Source organism: Budorcas taxicolor, chromosome 3 (assembly GCF_023091745.1).
Source record: "Budorcas taxicolor isolate Tak-1 chromosome 3, Takin1.1, whole genome shotgun sequence".
Lineage (NCBI taxonomy): Eukaryota > Metazoa > Chordata > Mammalia > Artiodactyla > Bovidae > Budorcas > Budorcas taxicolor.
The window spans coordinates 78,064,335-78,077,456 of NC_068912.1; the positions used below are offsets into that span (position 1 = coordinate 78,064,335).

The 13,122-nt window shown below is 37.8% G+C and overlaps 1 protein-coding gene across 1 annotated transcript in view; it reads right to left on the reverse strand.

The window, feature by feature from the left end:
* Positions 1-13,122, reverse strand: part of IL23R (interleukin 23 receptor) — a 61,049-nt gene that overhangs the window by 11,901 nt on the left and 36,026 nt on the right. Inside the window, exon 7 of the mRNA XM_052638176.1 lies at positions 757-846. Coding sequence (XP_052494136.1) covers positions 757-846 — 90 coding nt within the window. The remainder of the gene's footprint in view (positions 1-756; positions 847-13,122) is intronic.

Consider the following 13,122-nt stretch of genomic DNA (forward strand, 5'->3'; position numbering starts at 1 on the left):
GCTTTGTTCATTTTTTTCACTGCCGATTCCCCAATACTCAAAATAGTGACTGGCACATAGAATATGTGCCTGGCAACACAGAATATTTTTTTAATAAATAAATAAAAGTCCAAAGAACATCAATATCACCTGCAAAAGTTTTTATACCGTTCCTGCCATATTTCTGTGCAAGGAAATAAATGCTCCACAACCTGATCTCATATCTTTTTATGCCTAAAACATTTTGGTGTGCTTATCAATGGAAAAGACCTAGTCATACTAACAAATAAAATGGGAGCTGGTTTGTGTAAGAGAAGGAGCACAATAGACTTCAGGATTTGGAAAATCGGATTTGAATTTTAGTCCAAACAAGTTCCTCAATGTCTCTGAGTTCCAGTTTTCCCATCTGTAAAATAGACTCATAACACTTACCTCAAGAAGTTATTTTGAAGATTGAAAAAGATGAAGTACATGAAACTTTTAGCACAAGGTAAACACTTAAATAATGATATTTTTTAGGAAGAATTTTTGAGGTCTTGAGCCCCAGCACCAATTGAAATGAACATGTTTCTAACCCAGAGCAAAAGCCGGCAGAATCTACTTAAAACACTCCTTAAAATCAATTTTAAGTGGATTTTTGTTGGTTATTTTCCTATGTAAATCATGTGGCATATCTTACTGTCAAGAACTTATGCCTAACATGTGATTTTTCAATATGGAGCATTCAAATGAATGATTGCTAAGACTACTCAACAAACCTAAGCAGGATTTTCTTACCAGAAGTAAGGTGTTTTTTAAAGATGGAAGCAATTAGAAGTCCAGAATTCTGAGTATCATGTTGGAATGATTTCACTGTGACCTGAGGAACTTAAACAAAAGGAAAATAGTGTAAGCTTTTCATTCTTTGCACTCAGGTTACCCAGTTTCCTAAGAGAGTTTCTTTACTTGTTTGGAGATGAATAAAGTAAACCACTAACTTTAATAGACTGGAAAGATGGAGTAAAAGCCTTCTAGTATGTGTGTCTTTTCTTCTTTTCATTAAATTGGATAAATCCCAAAGGAGGAAACATTCAAAGGACGATAAAAACTACCTGGAGTTTGTAAGACTTCAAGATGTGTCCACTAATTTTATGAGACTTCTAGGCAACAAATACCAAGGAGCTTTATTTCATTCACTGACCCAGAAGAAAATGCCCAACCGGTCTCTACTTGATTCCTTCCAATAGGTGATGCAATAAGGTTCAGGTTTCCTTAAGCGCCTCCAAGATGTGACACTTTTGCCTTTGCATAATCTTCAAGATGCTGTTGGCAAACAACATCTTGGCTCCATATAAGAAACCCAGTTTTGATTAGCAGACACTTTGAAGTTATAACATAAGGGTGGAATGCCATTAATGACTTCCCTCTGCTCCTTCCCTGCTGGCAAGGATCCTGGCCAGCCCTGTCTACTCATAAAGGCTCTCAGAACATTGCTAATGAAAGCTTCTGACCAGGGTGGGGTCATCTAGCTTTCTTGAGAGCTAACTCATTTTCAGTCTGAACTCAAGAGTCCTGGAGCTTCCTCATCCACCTCCTCCCTCCTGATAATTAAAAGCTTCCAGAGGTGATTTCAAGGACACGATTCTCCCAGTTGATGGAAGATGTTCCTGAAAGTGGTTCTAAGCTCTGGATCCCCAAGAGGGCCTCAAACCCTGTGTATTCAGTCATTCTGATTTTAGTGTTCAAATTCTTCTTTTAAAAGAATTACAGTGGGGGTCAGGGAGAGATCACAACTTGAGATGTCCTTAACTGCTACAGGGATATCACAGGCTTTTATAACAAGCTATGTGGCTGGGGCAACTCTTTTTGACAAAAATATCACAGAGTTCCAATAAAAAGGTCCCTATGGGTCTTTGGAAATGATTATAAAAGGCTGATCTGGTTGTAAACACAGGCTCAACTGAAGAGGAGTTTTCTAAGACCCATGGGTAGGGAATTTTAGGAGATGAAAACATCAGAAAAGCCAAAAGTTCTTTCTTGTGTTTTTATCTTGCTTCTCCCCAGCAAGAGGGGAATGTTTCACTCTGAACTGTGCACGCTGCATGCTCAGTCGCTTCCGTCGTGTCTGACTCTGTGCGACCCTCTGGACTGTAGCCGACCAGGCTCCTCTGTCCATGGGATTCTCCAGGCAAGAACACTGGAGTGGATTGACGTGTCCTCCTCCAGGGGATCTTCCCAACCCAGGGATCGAACTATCATCTTTTTATGTCTCCTGCATCGGCAGGTGGGTTCTTTACCACTAGTGCCTCTTGGGAAGCCCTACTCTGAATTGTGACAAATCAGAAACTCTTTTTGGCTCCTCAGTGCTTCTGTAAATCTCTCTTTTTCCCCTGAGTGTGTGGTTCCATCACCAATGGCCAACAGCCAAGATTATTCATCTAATTTAAAAAAATATATTACATTAAAATGTAATACAACTTTTAGTTTGGCAGAATCATAGGTTTATAGCATATGTTGCTGGATTATTTTCATTTTTATTATTTTTGAATTAGCATTTTATTTAAAAATAATATATAATGTTGCTAGCTTTTAAACACAGGTTAATATAATTCTGTTGCATAAACTACAGGTGGTTATTTGGCAATGAAACATAAGTTATTAATTTGCATCACCTAAAAATAATTTTTATATCTTACTAGGGCTTTATTAGCCCTAATAGAGAAGAAACATAATCTTCCTTTAGAGTCTTTTGTTATCATAATTTCGAACTGGCCAGGTTAGAGTAATGAAGCCATTTAAAAACTGTGCTTAATTGTGAGAAGGTAATTTCATAAAGAATCATGTATCTGAAGTAAAACAATTATAAGCAAAATTGTCAGAGAAGTAATCAAGTCAATGATAAAATTTTTAAGCATGGGACTAAAATGAAGTCATATAGACTATATATTCTTCACAGCATACTGCCACCAAGTGGCTAGGTCATTTCTTTTAAAATCACACTTAATATTTTTCATTATAAAAGCAATAACTGTAAAAAGAGAAAATAATTTTAAAAGAAAAATAAAAGAGAAGGGAAAAAAAATGCCCTAACCCTTAATCCAGCTTCCACGACTAAAAACATTGTTTATATCAACTCTGATGATCAGTGTATTGCCTAAAACGCTGGAAAAAAAAATCTCATGGTATTTTTGTTATTTGTTTAATGTCTGTGGTATTGTCTGTAAAGAGACAGTTCTGTCTCTGCAGCAGAACATTAAATTATGGTTATTACTCTCACAGCACATATTTGAGTATACTCAGAAACCCCAGATCATTTCTAATTTGGTAAAAATTTTTATATAATTTATACACACTGACATTGGACACTAGAGTTACTCTTAACAGAAGGGAACGTGTTTATAGGGAGTTGAGAATTTTTTTTTTTTTTAAGATGTAGTTTCTTATTCTTGGACAAAACTAGAAGCATAACTGCATTCTTTGGCCCACTGAATACCAGCTTAATTTAATCAGATCTACTCAAAAGGAATTAACTTTTGCAATAATGTATTCCATCTGTGCCTTACGGATAATGTCAAACCAGTCTCCTCAGCCTTTTCCTCCACGTCTACCATGGGGCAAAATGTGTTTTGTTACTCTTTGAAAGTGATGCTTTATTGAGCACTAAGTACATTCCAGATAATGCGCTACACTTTACGTGCTTTCTCTCCTTTAATCCTTACAACAACCCCATCAGGCAGGCAACACTGTTGTTCTCATTTAAAGACGAGGCAACAAAGGCACAATAAGGATAAATGACATATCCAAAGTCACCTAGGCAGAGATCCAAGAGTAGAAATTCCTACCTGTTTCTGGCATGTGATTTATGCTGGTCGCTGGCCCCATTAATTAACAATCTCACTTTCTATCAGGATGGCCGCAGGTGGGGCAGCTCAGCCAGCCCAGCAAGCAGAGTTCCCCTGCTGAGACTTAGCCATTGTCCCTAGGGGCTGGCCAGTGTGTTAGGGCTGCCTGGCCTTGTAGGGCTCAGGACCCACCTGAAAGGCCTATGGTTGGACTAACCCACTGAGCACTGATTCTTAGACTCTTCCAGCCTGGAGTTATTTTCTTCTGAACACCAACTATTTTATTCAAGCTACGGTGGCTCAGAAAGTAAAGAATCTGCCTGCAATGCAGGAGACCCAGGTTTAATTCTTGAGTCAGGAAGATCCCCTGGAGAAGGGAATGGCCTCCAGTATTCTTGCCTAGAGAATTCCATGGACTGGGGAGCCTGGAGGCCTACAGTCCACGTGGTTGCAAAGAGTCAGACACGACTGAACAAGTAACAAACACACATGCTAACTACAGGATGCTTGAAAAACATAGGAGAGTATGAAAAAGAAAACACAATTTTGTATTTGTTCAAAAACTAGAAACAATCATTTTTTTTATATATTTGTTAACAGTCTTTGGTGTATATCTATGCCCTAGTGGAGATTATGCTCTTTACTAAATGTTGTATCTGGGTTTTTTTATTCAATAATACACCATGAACATTGAAAAGTTTTATTAAAACTTGTTCACAATCATCATACTACTGGCAATTAAATATTTCATCATGTTTATACTGTGTTTATTCTATCACTGTCCCATTGAGAAACTGTATATCTTGGTGATTTCAAATAACAGCTTTGGATTTAGATGAAACTGTTCAAATCCTGGCTCCATCACCTGGAGTTGCATGACCCTGGCAAATTACTTAACTGCTTTGTGACTCAGTTTCTTCATTTGTCAAATTGGATAGTAATAATAATTCTTCATTGTGAGGTTTGATGAGATAGTTCATGTAAAGTGCTTAGTACCATGGCTTATACAAATTAAAAGCTTAGTAAGCACTAGCTATTGCTATTACTGGACTTATAGATTGTTTCCAAATTCTTATTTTATAATTAGCTTTTAAATAAATTTTGTGCATCAGACTTCTTTTCATATCTCTACTTATTTCCTAAGGCTAGATTTCTATAACTGGAATTGTTAGGCCAAAGGGCGTAGATATTTTTAAGGCAGCTTTATTTTTGTCCTTGCCAGTCTTGGTGTTAGAGCCACACTAACCAAGACCTGCATCTTAGAGCTTTGACCAGAGCTGGCACAGGGCCCTTTCTAGACCTTTCCTTCCGAAGTTTCTAGGTATTTTAGAAACAGAAGTCATACTAAAGGTGTGTTTTTCAAGTTAGTGAAGGTTTTTTCCCTGTCTTGTTTGTCTTAAAACATAAGCATCTCCTTGTGATTTCTTTATTTTTATTCTCCTTATTCTAATAATCTCAACTGTTTCACAGCATTTACCTGCTATCGTCCTAGGCCAGTTTAGTTTTATGGTTGGAATTCAACATTATTTGGGCCAAGGGTAAAGATTTGACTATAGTCATGTCAGATGGCAAAGCAAAAGACAGTAGGCAGAACTATCAAATAGTCACCAGAAGCCCTGGGCAGAGAAAAGGATACGTCAGAATAAACTCTACCACGCCTTGAAAAACAAGTTGAACCATGAATCATTTCATGAGTTACCATGTTATCCTCGTATATTAAGGATAGGAGGTCGTGCCTAGACATATTCAAGGGATTATTTTCATGCTTATATTCCTTACAGTTGAGGGAGAAGAAGGTAAGAAATCTGGGTATGGCGGTCATATCATTAAAGAGAAATTATAAGAGAAGGAAAAGGTTAAAAAAATGGCAGCCACCTAAACATTTTCTTGAGTGACATGGATCTCACAGAGGTGAGGATCTGATATCAAAGTGTAGCAAACTCTATGCACAAGCATGGGCAGCTTCCAATTTTACCTAGTGGTTCAGGATTCTTCAAAGGTGCAACCTGGCTATCAAGCCCAGCATGTACCTGTTCCTTAGTCTGAACAGTCTAGTGGACATTTGCCATTTTTCAGTTGCCCAGCTGCAGGACCTACTTCTTTGTGGGCATCCTAGAGGAGGTAGGAGGCAGGTGGGGTTTCCCACTGTGGTAGCCTCAGTGGAGCAGAGAAACCCTCTCCCTACCCCATCCCACCCCCTTCCCAGCCAGCAAGTAGCTGAAAGCAGATGACCTAAGCCTCACTCATCAGATGCCCTTCTTATCCACTCACACATGGCTCCAGGAAATTACTTAGAATCCAATGTAGATGCGATAGCTATATCCAGAGTCTGGTAACAGCAGCACCAGTGGAGTATCTGGGGCACAGGGAAGCAGTGGCAGAGAGCACAGTGCCAGGTGCAGAGTCCTCACAAGATCTTCCCCGGCTAAGATTTTGGCTGTGCTTCTGGCTGCCCCCATCCCTTGGATCCTATCTGTGACCATTTTACCAGCCTTTCTACTACTTTCCAGCTGTCGTTCCAATAATTAATTCCTTTTCTGCTTCAGAAAACCAGATTTTATTTCTTTTGCTTACACCCAATCACCATGAAAAATTCTGTAGTGGGTAAACATTGCAATTTTAGGTAGTGGGTGGTTAGGTGAGGAGACATGGTAGGACAAATATTGACCATGCAAAGATGTCCATGCTCTAATCCCTGGAATTTGTGGATAGATTACCTTATATGGCAAAAGGGATTTGAGATGGGGAGATTATCCTATATTCAGAAGTGAAATTTCAAGGGTCTTTATAAGGAGACAGGAGGATCAGAGTCTGAGAAAGAGATTGGCAGATGCTATGCTTCTGATTTTGAAGATGAAAAATGGGGCTGCAAGCCAAGAAATGCAGACAGCCTCTAGAATCTGGAAAATGCATGAAACTGACTCTGAGAGCCTTCAGAAGGAGCATAGTCCTGCCAATACCTTGGTTTTGGTGCAGTGATGCTTATTTTGGATTGCTCACCTCCAAAACTGCTAGAAAACACATTTGCATTGTTTTCAGTTACTGAATTTATTCTAACTTCTAATAGAAGTGATAGGAAACTATCACAGGAGATTACGACTTCCTCATGGAAAAGCATAATCTTTATTCTCTATTATTTGATTGCAGACCTCAGAGAGATTGTGAAACTCTTATGAATTGTTCTTTATTCTACAAAACCCTGGTGGTTTACTAAGGACAGGACCCAAAGAAGATTAAATAAATCCAGATGAAGGATCTAAAATCATAAGTATTTCAAAGAACATTGTGTATATATGTTTAACCCAGCTTAGTAACCACAAACCTACAAATTTATAATCCATCTTAATATGAATGAATCAGAAATCTCTTAATTACAAATAACAGAATTTTTACAAAGTACACTCTGTGTGCCACTTCTAATTTGCATTGTATTTATTATCACCTATATCTGGTTCCATTGATATAACATTTGTTTTTTCTTTTTGAACCACTAAAATCCTGAAAAATTAATGAGAATCTCTGAGTCACTGGTAATACAACCAATGGTATTTTGTGAGAACAAAGAACAATGTGGTTTAATATCTTGCTTATACTTGCCTTCCTCTGGAGAACCTCCAGAAAAAAAAAAAAAAAAAAAGACTATGATTTCTCTGGGAAACTTTTCTACTGCAAGTTGTAATTCAACCAAGTTAATTAGTCATTGTGAAATGTAACTGCCCTTCCCTCAGGCCTCTAACTTGTCATTAAAGGGGTTAGAAGGCCTGTAACTTTTCTTCATGACAAAAGGATCTGTATTACAACAGAACTGAAAAACACTCCTGCCTAGAAGTCCTCTTCTCACAGTTTTTCACATCAGTAGGAGTGAAATTAGGAAATTCACGTTCATATTTTCAGTGCAAGTTTTCTGTGCCAACAAACTATCTTTTCCCTTTTGGTGCTATTTCTGCACTGCTTAATGACTCCAAGAATTGTTGCAGTGAATATCCAGGTTGGTGGTCTAGAAGCTCCAGTTTCAGCAGCCCCTGGAAATTTTCAGTGCCTCTGCTGAAACCTCATATCCAGAGGCAGAGAGGGCTAGGCCGAGGGGATAATTTGGAACGTGATGGTTCACTGGAGCCATGGCCCTTCATCCTATACTTCTTGAGATCCTGGGGTGCTCAGGGACTGAGGAAGTGGTGGGCAGGAGGAAAAGGAGGCAGAGGTGGAACCAGATAATACTAGAGAGAATGGCCTGAGATTCTCATGTACCCACCCTTTTTTGCCCCCCAAAACCATGTTACTAAGGCAATGGCTTGGGCAATCAGTTCTGACCCTCTTTGACCACACACTTCTCCCTCTTAAAGGGTGTGTCCAACCTCCAGAACACACTGCAGAAATACCACTTGATAGATGCTGCAGAAATACCACTTGATAGATGCTGAGGAATTGTATTTTTAACTGGTACCCAAGCATTTCTAATGCAGATGATCCTCTGCGAAGCACTGCTTCCAAGACATTTTACTGAACCAAGTTCCAGCTGGAAAAACACACTGTGAATTTCCCTATGGTGCCTTGTCTTGGGCAAGGTCACCTTTTCCACTTGTACTTTGTCCTTGTCTCTGACTGCCCTATCCCATCCCAAGGTTCCTATGGATTCATTCTCATCACTTTAACACAAACCTGCTTCCACATCTGGTATTCATGCCACAGTGGAAACAGTTGATAGCATCTTATGGTTCCCTCTTCTCTCATGTATTTGCATTTCATAACAAACATTAAAAGAATTAAAAGAAGCTCCGTTGGCATATTAGCTAATGTGTAGAGGAGGATTTCGTTAGGTGATCCAGAGGAGGCTAACAAGGGACCCTCTTAGGAAGGAGACCAGCAGAACTACAGGGTAAGTGCTGGAATCCTGCAGCCTGACTCATGCCCAGGTCTACCATTTACCAGCTTTATAATGTTCAGCAAACTTCTTAACCTCCTTGAGCCTCGTCCTCCTCAGTACAATTGGAATAACAGTTTTATAGGGCTGCAGTGATGAGTAAAATTCTTATCACAGTGCCCAACACAGAATAAGCATCCAATAAATGTTAGCTGTATTATTTATTATCCTGAAGTCACCTGGATTCAGCCACTGAATTAGCCTCTTGTTATTATACCAGGATAGAAACATAGTAGCCTCTAATACAGGGAAATTTGTCCCATGAAGTCTGAAAGTATATTCTGAGATTGATTTATTTTTTCTTTTTTAGTCCCCTCTTATCATTATCCATGGTTTTGCTTTCCTCAGTCTGTTACCCTGGTCACCTGGATCCAAAACTATTAAATGGAAAATTCCAGAAATAAAGAATTTTTAAATTTTAAACTGTGCACTATTCTGAGTAGCATGATGAAATCTTGCATTGTCCAGCTCCATCCTACCCTGGATATGAATGATCCACGAATTGGGCCTGTCAGGCACTTAGTAGCCATCGTGGTTATCAAAACAACTTTTCTGTATTATGGTGCTTATCTTCAGGTGACTCTTATCTTACATAATAAGGGCCCAAAGAACAAGCATAGTGATGCTGGAAATTTGGATATGCTGAAGAGAAGCTGTAAAGTGCTTCCTTTAAGCGAAAAGATGAAAACTCTCAATAAGGAAAGAAAAATAGTTCTATGCCAAGCTGTATGGTAAGAATAAATCTTCTGTCCTTTAAATTATGAAGAAGTAAAAAGAAATTTATGCTAGTTTTGCTGTCATACCTCAAACTGCAAAAGTTATAGCCAGAGTGTGTGCTGAGTGCTTAGTTAAGATGCAAAAGGCATTAAATTTGCACAATAAGTATTTTGAAATCGAGAAAGAAACTACATTCACACAATGTATATTATGTGTATATTGCTATAGTTCTATTTTATTGCCAGTTATTGTTGTTAATCTCTTGCTGTGCCTAATTTAGAAATTAAACTTTATGTTTATTTACAGGAGAAAAACATAGTATATATAAGGTTCAGCACTATCCGTGGATTCAGGCCTCCACTGGGGGTCTTGGAATATATTCCCCACCCATATGGTTGGGGGGGCTACTGTGTAAGGCTTTGTTTTCCATTGAAGTCTAAATACTCTAAGGATGAAAAAGCGAGTATGTCATTTAACCCTTATTATAATTTGGTTATACTATAAAATGATTTAATTTGGTTTCTTTTGGAGACCAGGTTTTTAAAAGCCAAGGAAAGGCACTATCCAAGGGAAAGTGATACAGAAGAATGCTAGGGTCTGCAGGAAAGCCATACCTACGTCACGATTTGTCCTGCGGTGCCATCTGTGCAAAATTTTGAAAACGCATTGTTACAAGGATGAATCTATTTAGTGGTACACAAATAAGAATTTTAGAGCACCAAAACAGGAAATTCTTCCATGAAGGGAGGATTACTGCCTGGACTGTGTTTCTTCATACTTGATCTTAGCCAAAAGGCCAAAAAGTGATGTTTCTTCATAAATAAATAAATTACCAGGAAAGTTTGGCCCCAAACCCCACTACTAAGCAAGTTAATTAAAGTATTACAGAAACTATCTTTTTATTTTTTCCATTATGAAGCAATTCAGACTTCGGTGGTGAGGTTTAATTCTTACTGCTTTGATTTATTGTTTGTTTATAATGCTGTGTGCTTTTGGTTAGACTTTTGCTTTGTCTGTCTTTAGGATTAAGGGATCTTTGTCTCCTTCACTGACTGAAGTTATGCAAGTACCTAGCAAGTGCCTGATATGCAGTATAGGACAAATGAACATTTCATGAACAGCTTAAAGGAATGACTGTTTTCATGGATACCTTTTTTAAAAAGCAATTGATATTAAAGATTTACTGAAAAGCAATTTGGCAACTTGCATTAAGCATCTTAAAATATGCTCAACTCTTGATCCAATAAGACCTAAAGGCAGAAGGAGAATTTATATGCAAAGCTATTCAAAGAAGTTTATTGATAAAGGAAAAATGCAATAACCTAGATATTGTTTAACTAGAGAAATGATTAAATTATATTACATCCATAAACTGAAGTGCACCCATTAAATAGGTTTTTTAAACTCAACAAGGTAGATTAAGTAAGAAAATCAGGATATAAAACAGGACTTATACCACAGCACCAACCATTTAAAAAATATGTGTATGGGAAAAAACTAGTATTAAATCCATTAAAATGTAAACAATACTTATTTCTAGGTTGCAGATTATAATAGATTTGCATTGCTTCTACAAATAGAAAAAAAGAGATAATTTTTCAAAATGATTTTATGCTAGCACTTTCCCTAACACATTTTTCCTGTATCTTGTTTAATGTGTCTTAGAAAGGAATTTGTACCAAGAGAATAGTTTACAGTTCCTCTTAGCTAACATGTTAGTCCTGGACAGATGCAAGTTTTCAGAGAGATTTAATTTCAGCTGGCATTTTTGCCTCTTGAGTGATTATTTTTCCCTTAGGAAATAAAGACTTTAAATTTAGAATTGTAGGGTAGCTGTGATGTCCCCATTCTTTCTGTGTGTAGCTTACAACCTTTACTTTTAAAGGAGAACATCTGTGGTTTGTGGTCCTATACAGTTGTCCATCGGTATCCATGGAGGATTAGTTCCAGGACCCTCTTTGGATACCAAACTCAGGGAAAGCTTGAGTCCCTTAACTAAAATGGAGTTTGTATTTGCCCTTAACCCATGCACATCCTTCCATATACTTTAAATCATCTCTAGAGTACTTAAAATACTCAATACAATAAAATGCTATGTAAATAGTTGTAAATACAATGTAAATGCTATGGAAGTAGTTGCTGCTGTTGTTATCAGTTTCTCAGTCGTTGGGACCCCATGGACTGCAGCACGCCAGGCTTCCCTGTCCTTCACCATCTCCTGGAGTTTACTCAAACTCATGTCCATTGAGTCAGTGATGCCATCCAACCATCTCATCCTGTGTCTTCCCCTTCTCCTCCTGCCTTCAATCTTTCCCAGCATCAGAGTCTTTTCTAAGGAGTCAGCATCAGATGGTCAAAATATTGGCGCTTCAGCATCAGTCCTTCCAATGAACATTTAGGATTGATTGCCTTTAGGATATCAATGACTGTTTTGATGTCCTTGCAGTCCAAGGGACTCTCAAGAGTCTTCTCCAACACCACAGTTCAAAAGCATCAGTTCTTCGGCATTCATTCTTCTTCATGGCCCAAGTCTCAAGTCCATATGTGACTGCTGGAAAAACCATAGCTTTGACTATATGGACCTTTGTTGGCAAAGTAATGTCTCCACTTTTTAATATGCTGTCTAGGTTTTTCATTCCTTTCTTCCAAGGAAGTAGTTGCTGGTGTGAGGCAAATTGGTTTTGTTTTTCAAATTTTCTGGAATTTTTTTTCCAAATATTTTCTGCCCTTCGTTGGTTAAATCCATGAAGGTGGAACCCATGCATGTGAAGAGCTGACTGTACTTGGAGGATATTTCTGTAAGTTGTTCCACTTCGAGGTACAATTGACCCCTAACACAAGGGTTGGGGTGCTGACCCTCCACATAGCCAGAACTCCTCGTATAATTTATAGTTGACCCTCTTTATTTTTGGTTCCACTGTATCCTGTTCTGCACTGTGAGTTCAATCCACCACAGATTGTGTAGTGCTCTATTATTTATTGAGAAATATCTATGTATAAGTGAATCCACCCAGTTCAAACCCATATTGTTAAAGAGTCAACTGTAATTACTTAAAGAAAGAAATCAATGAGATTGCTAAGGGCTGGTGGTAAGAAAACCTGTATTCTGCTTTAACTGCTCTTTACTCACTAGCAAGGAAACAAATCATGCTACAGTTTCCTCATTTGTAAAATGATGCCAATTTCACTATTAAATTTGTCTGATGTAAGTTCAAACACACTTATGTATACTATAATAAATGGTAAGAAAATGTTAATTATCAATTTGAATAATCTTGCTAAGCAATTCTAGATTTCATTAAAATAACTGGATTATCTACTAAATTCTGACTGTTCTAAAATGGTATCAAAAGTCTTAGGAATTTTAACAATATCAATTTAAGTTGGAATACCTTAAATTAAAAACTTACTTAAAAAAAAGAGAGAGAACTGATAACCCATATTGCAAATGATTCCCTTAATAATGTGTACATAGAGGGCACCAAAAGAACTTTTTAACCTTATCTTTGGCTCTATGGCTCCCTCTGCTTACTTGGTAGTCATTAATATTTACAATGTATGTCAAAGTGCTTTGAAAACATAAAATAATTCCAAGATGTTATATTATGTAAGAATGACATTAACAATGCTGTGATTACAAATAAATCCTTCCGTTCTGAAAAGAACATTTTAAATCTAGTGTGT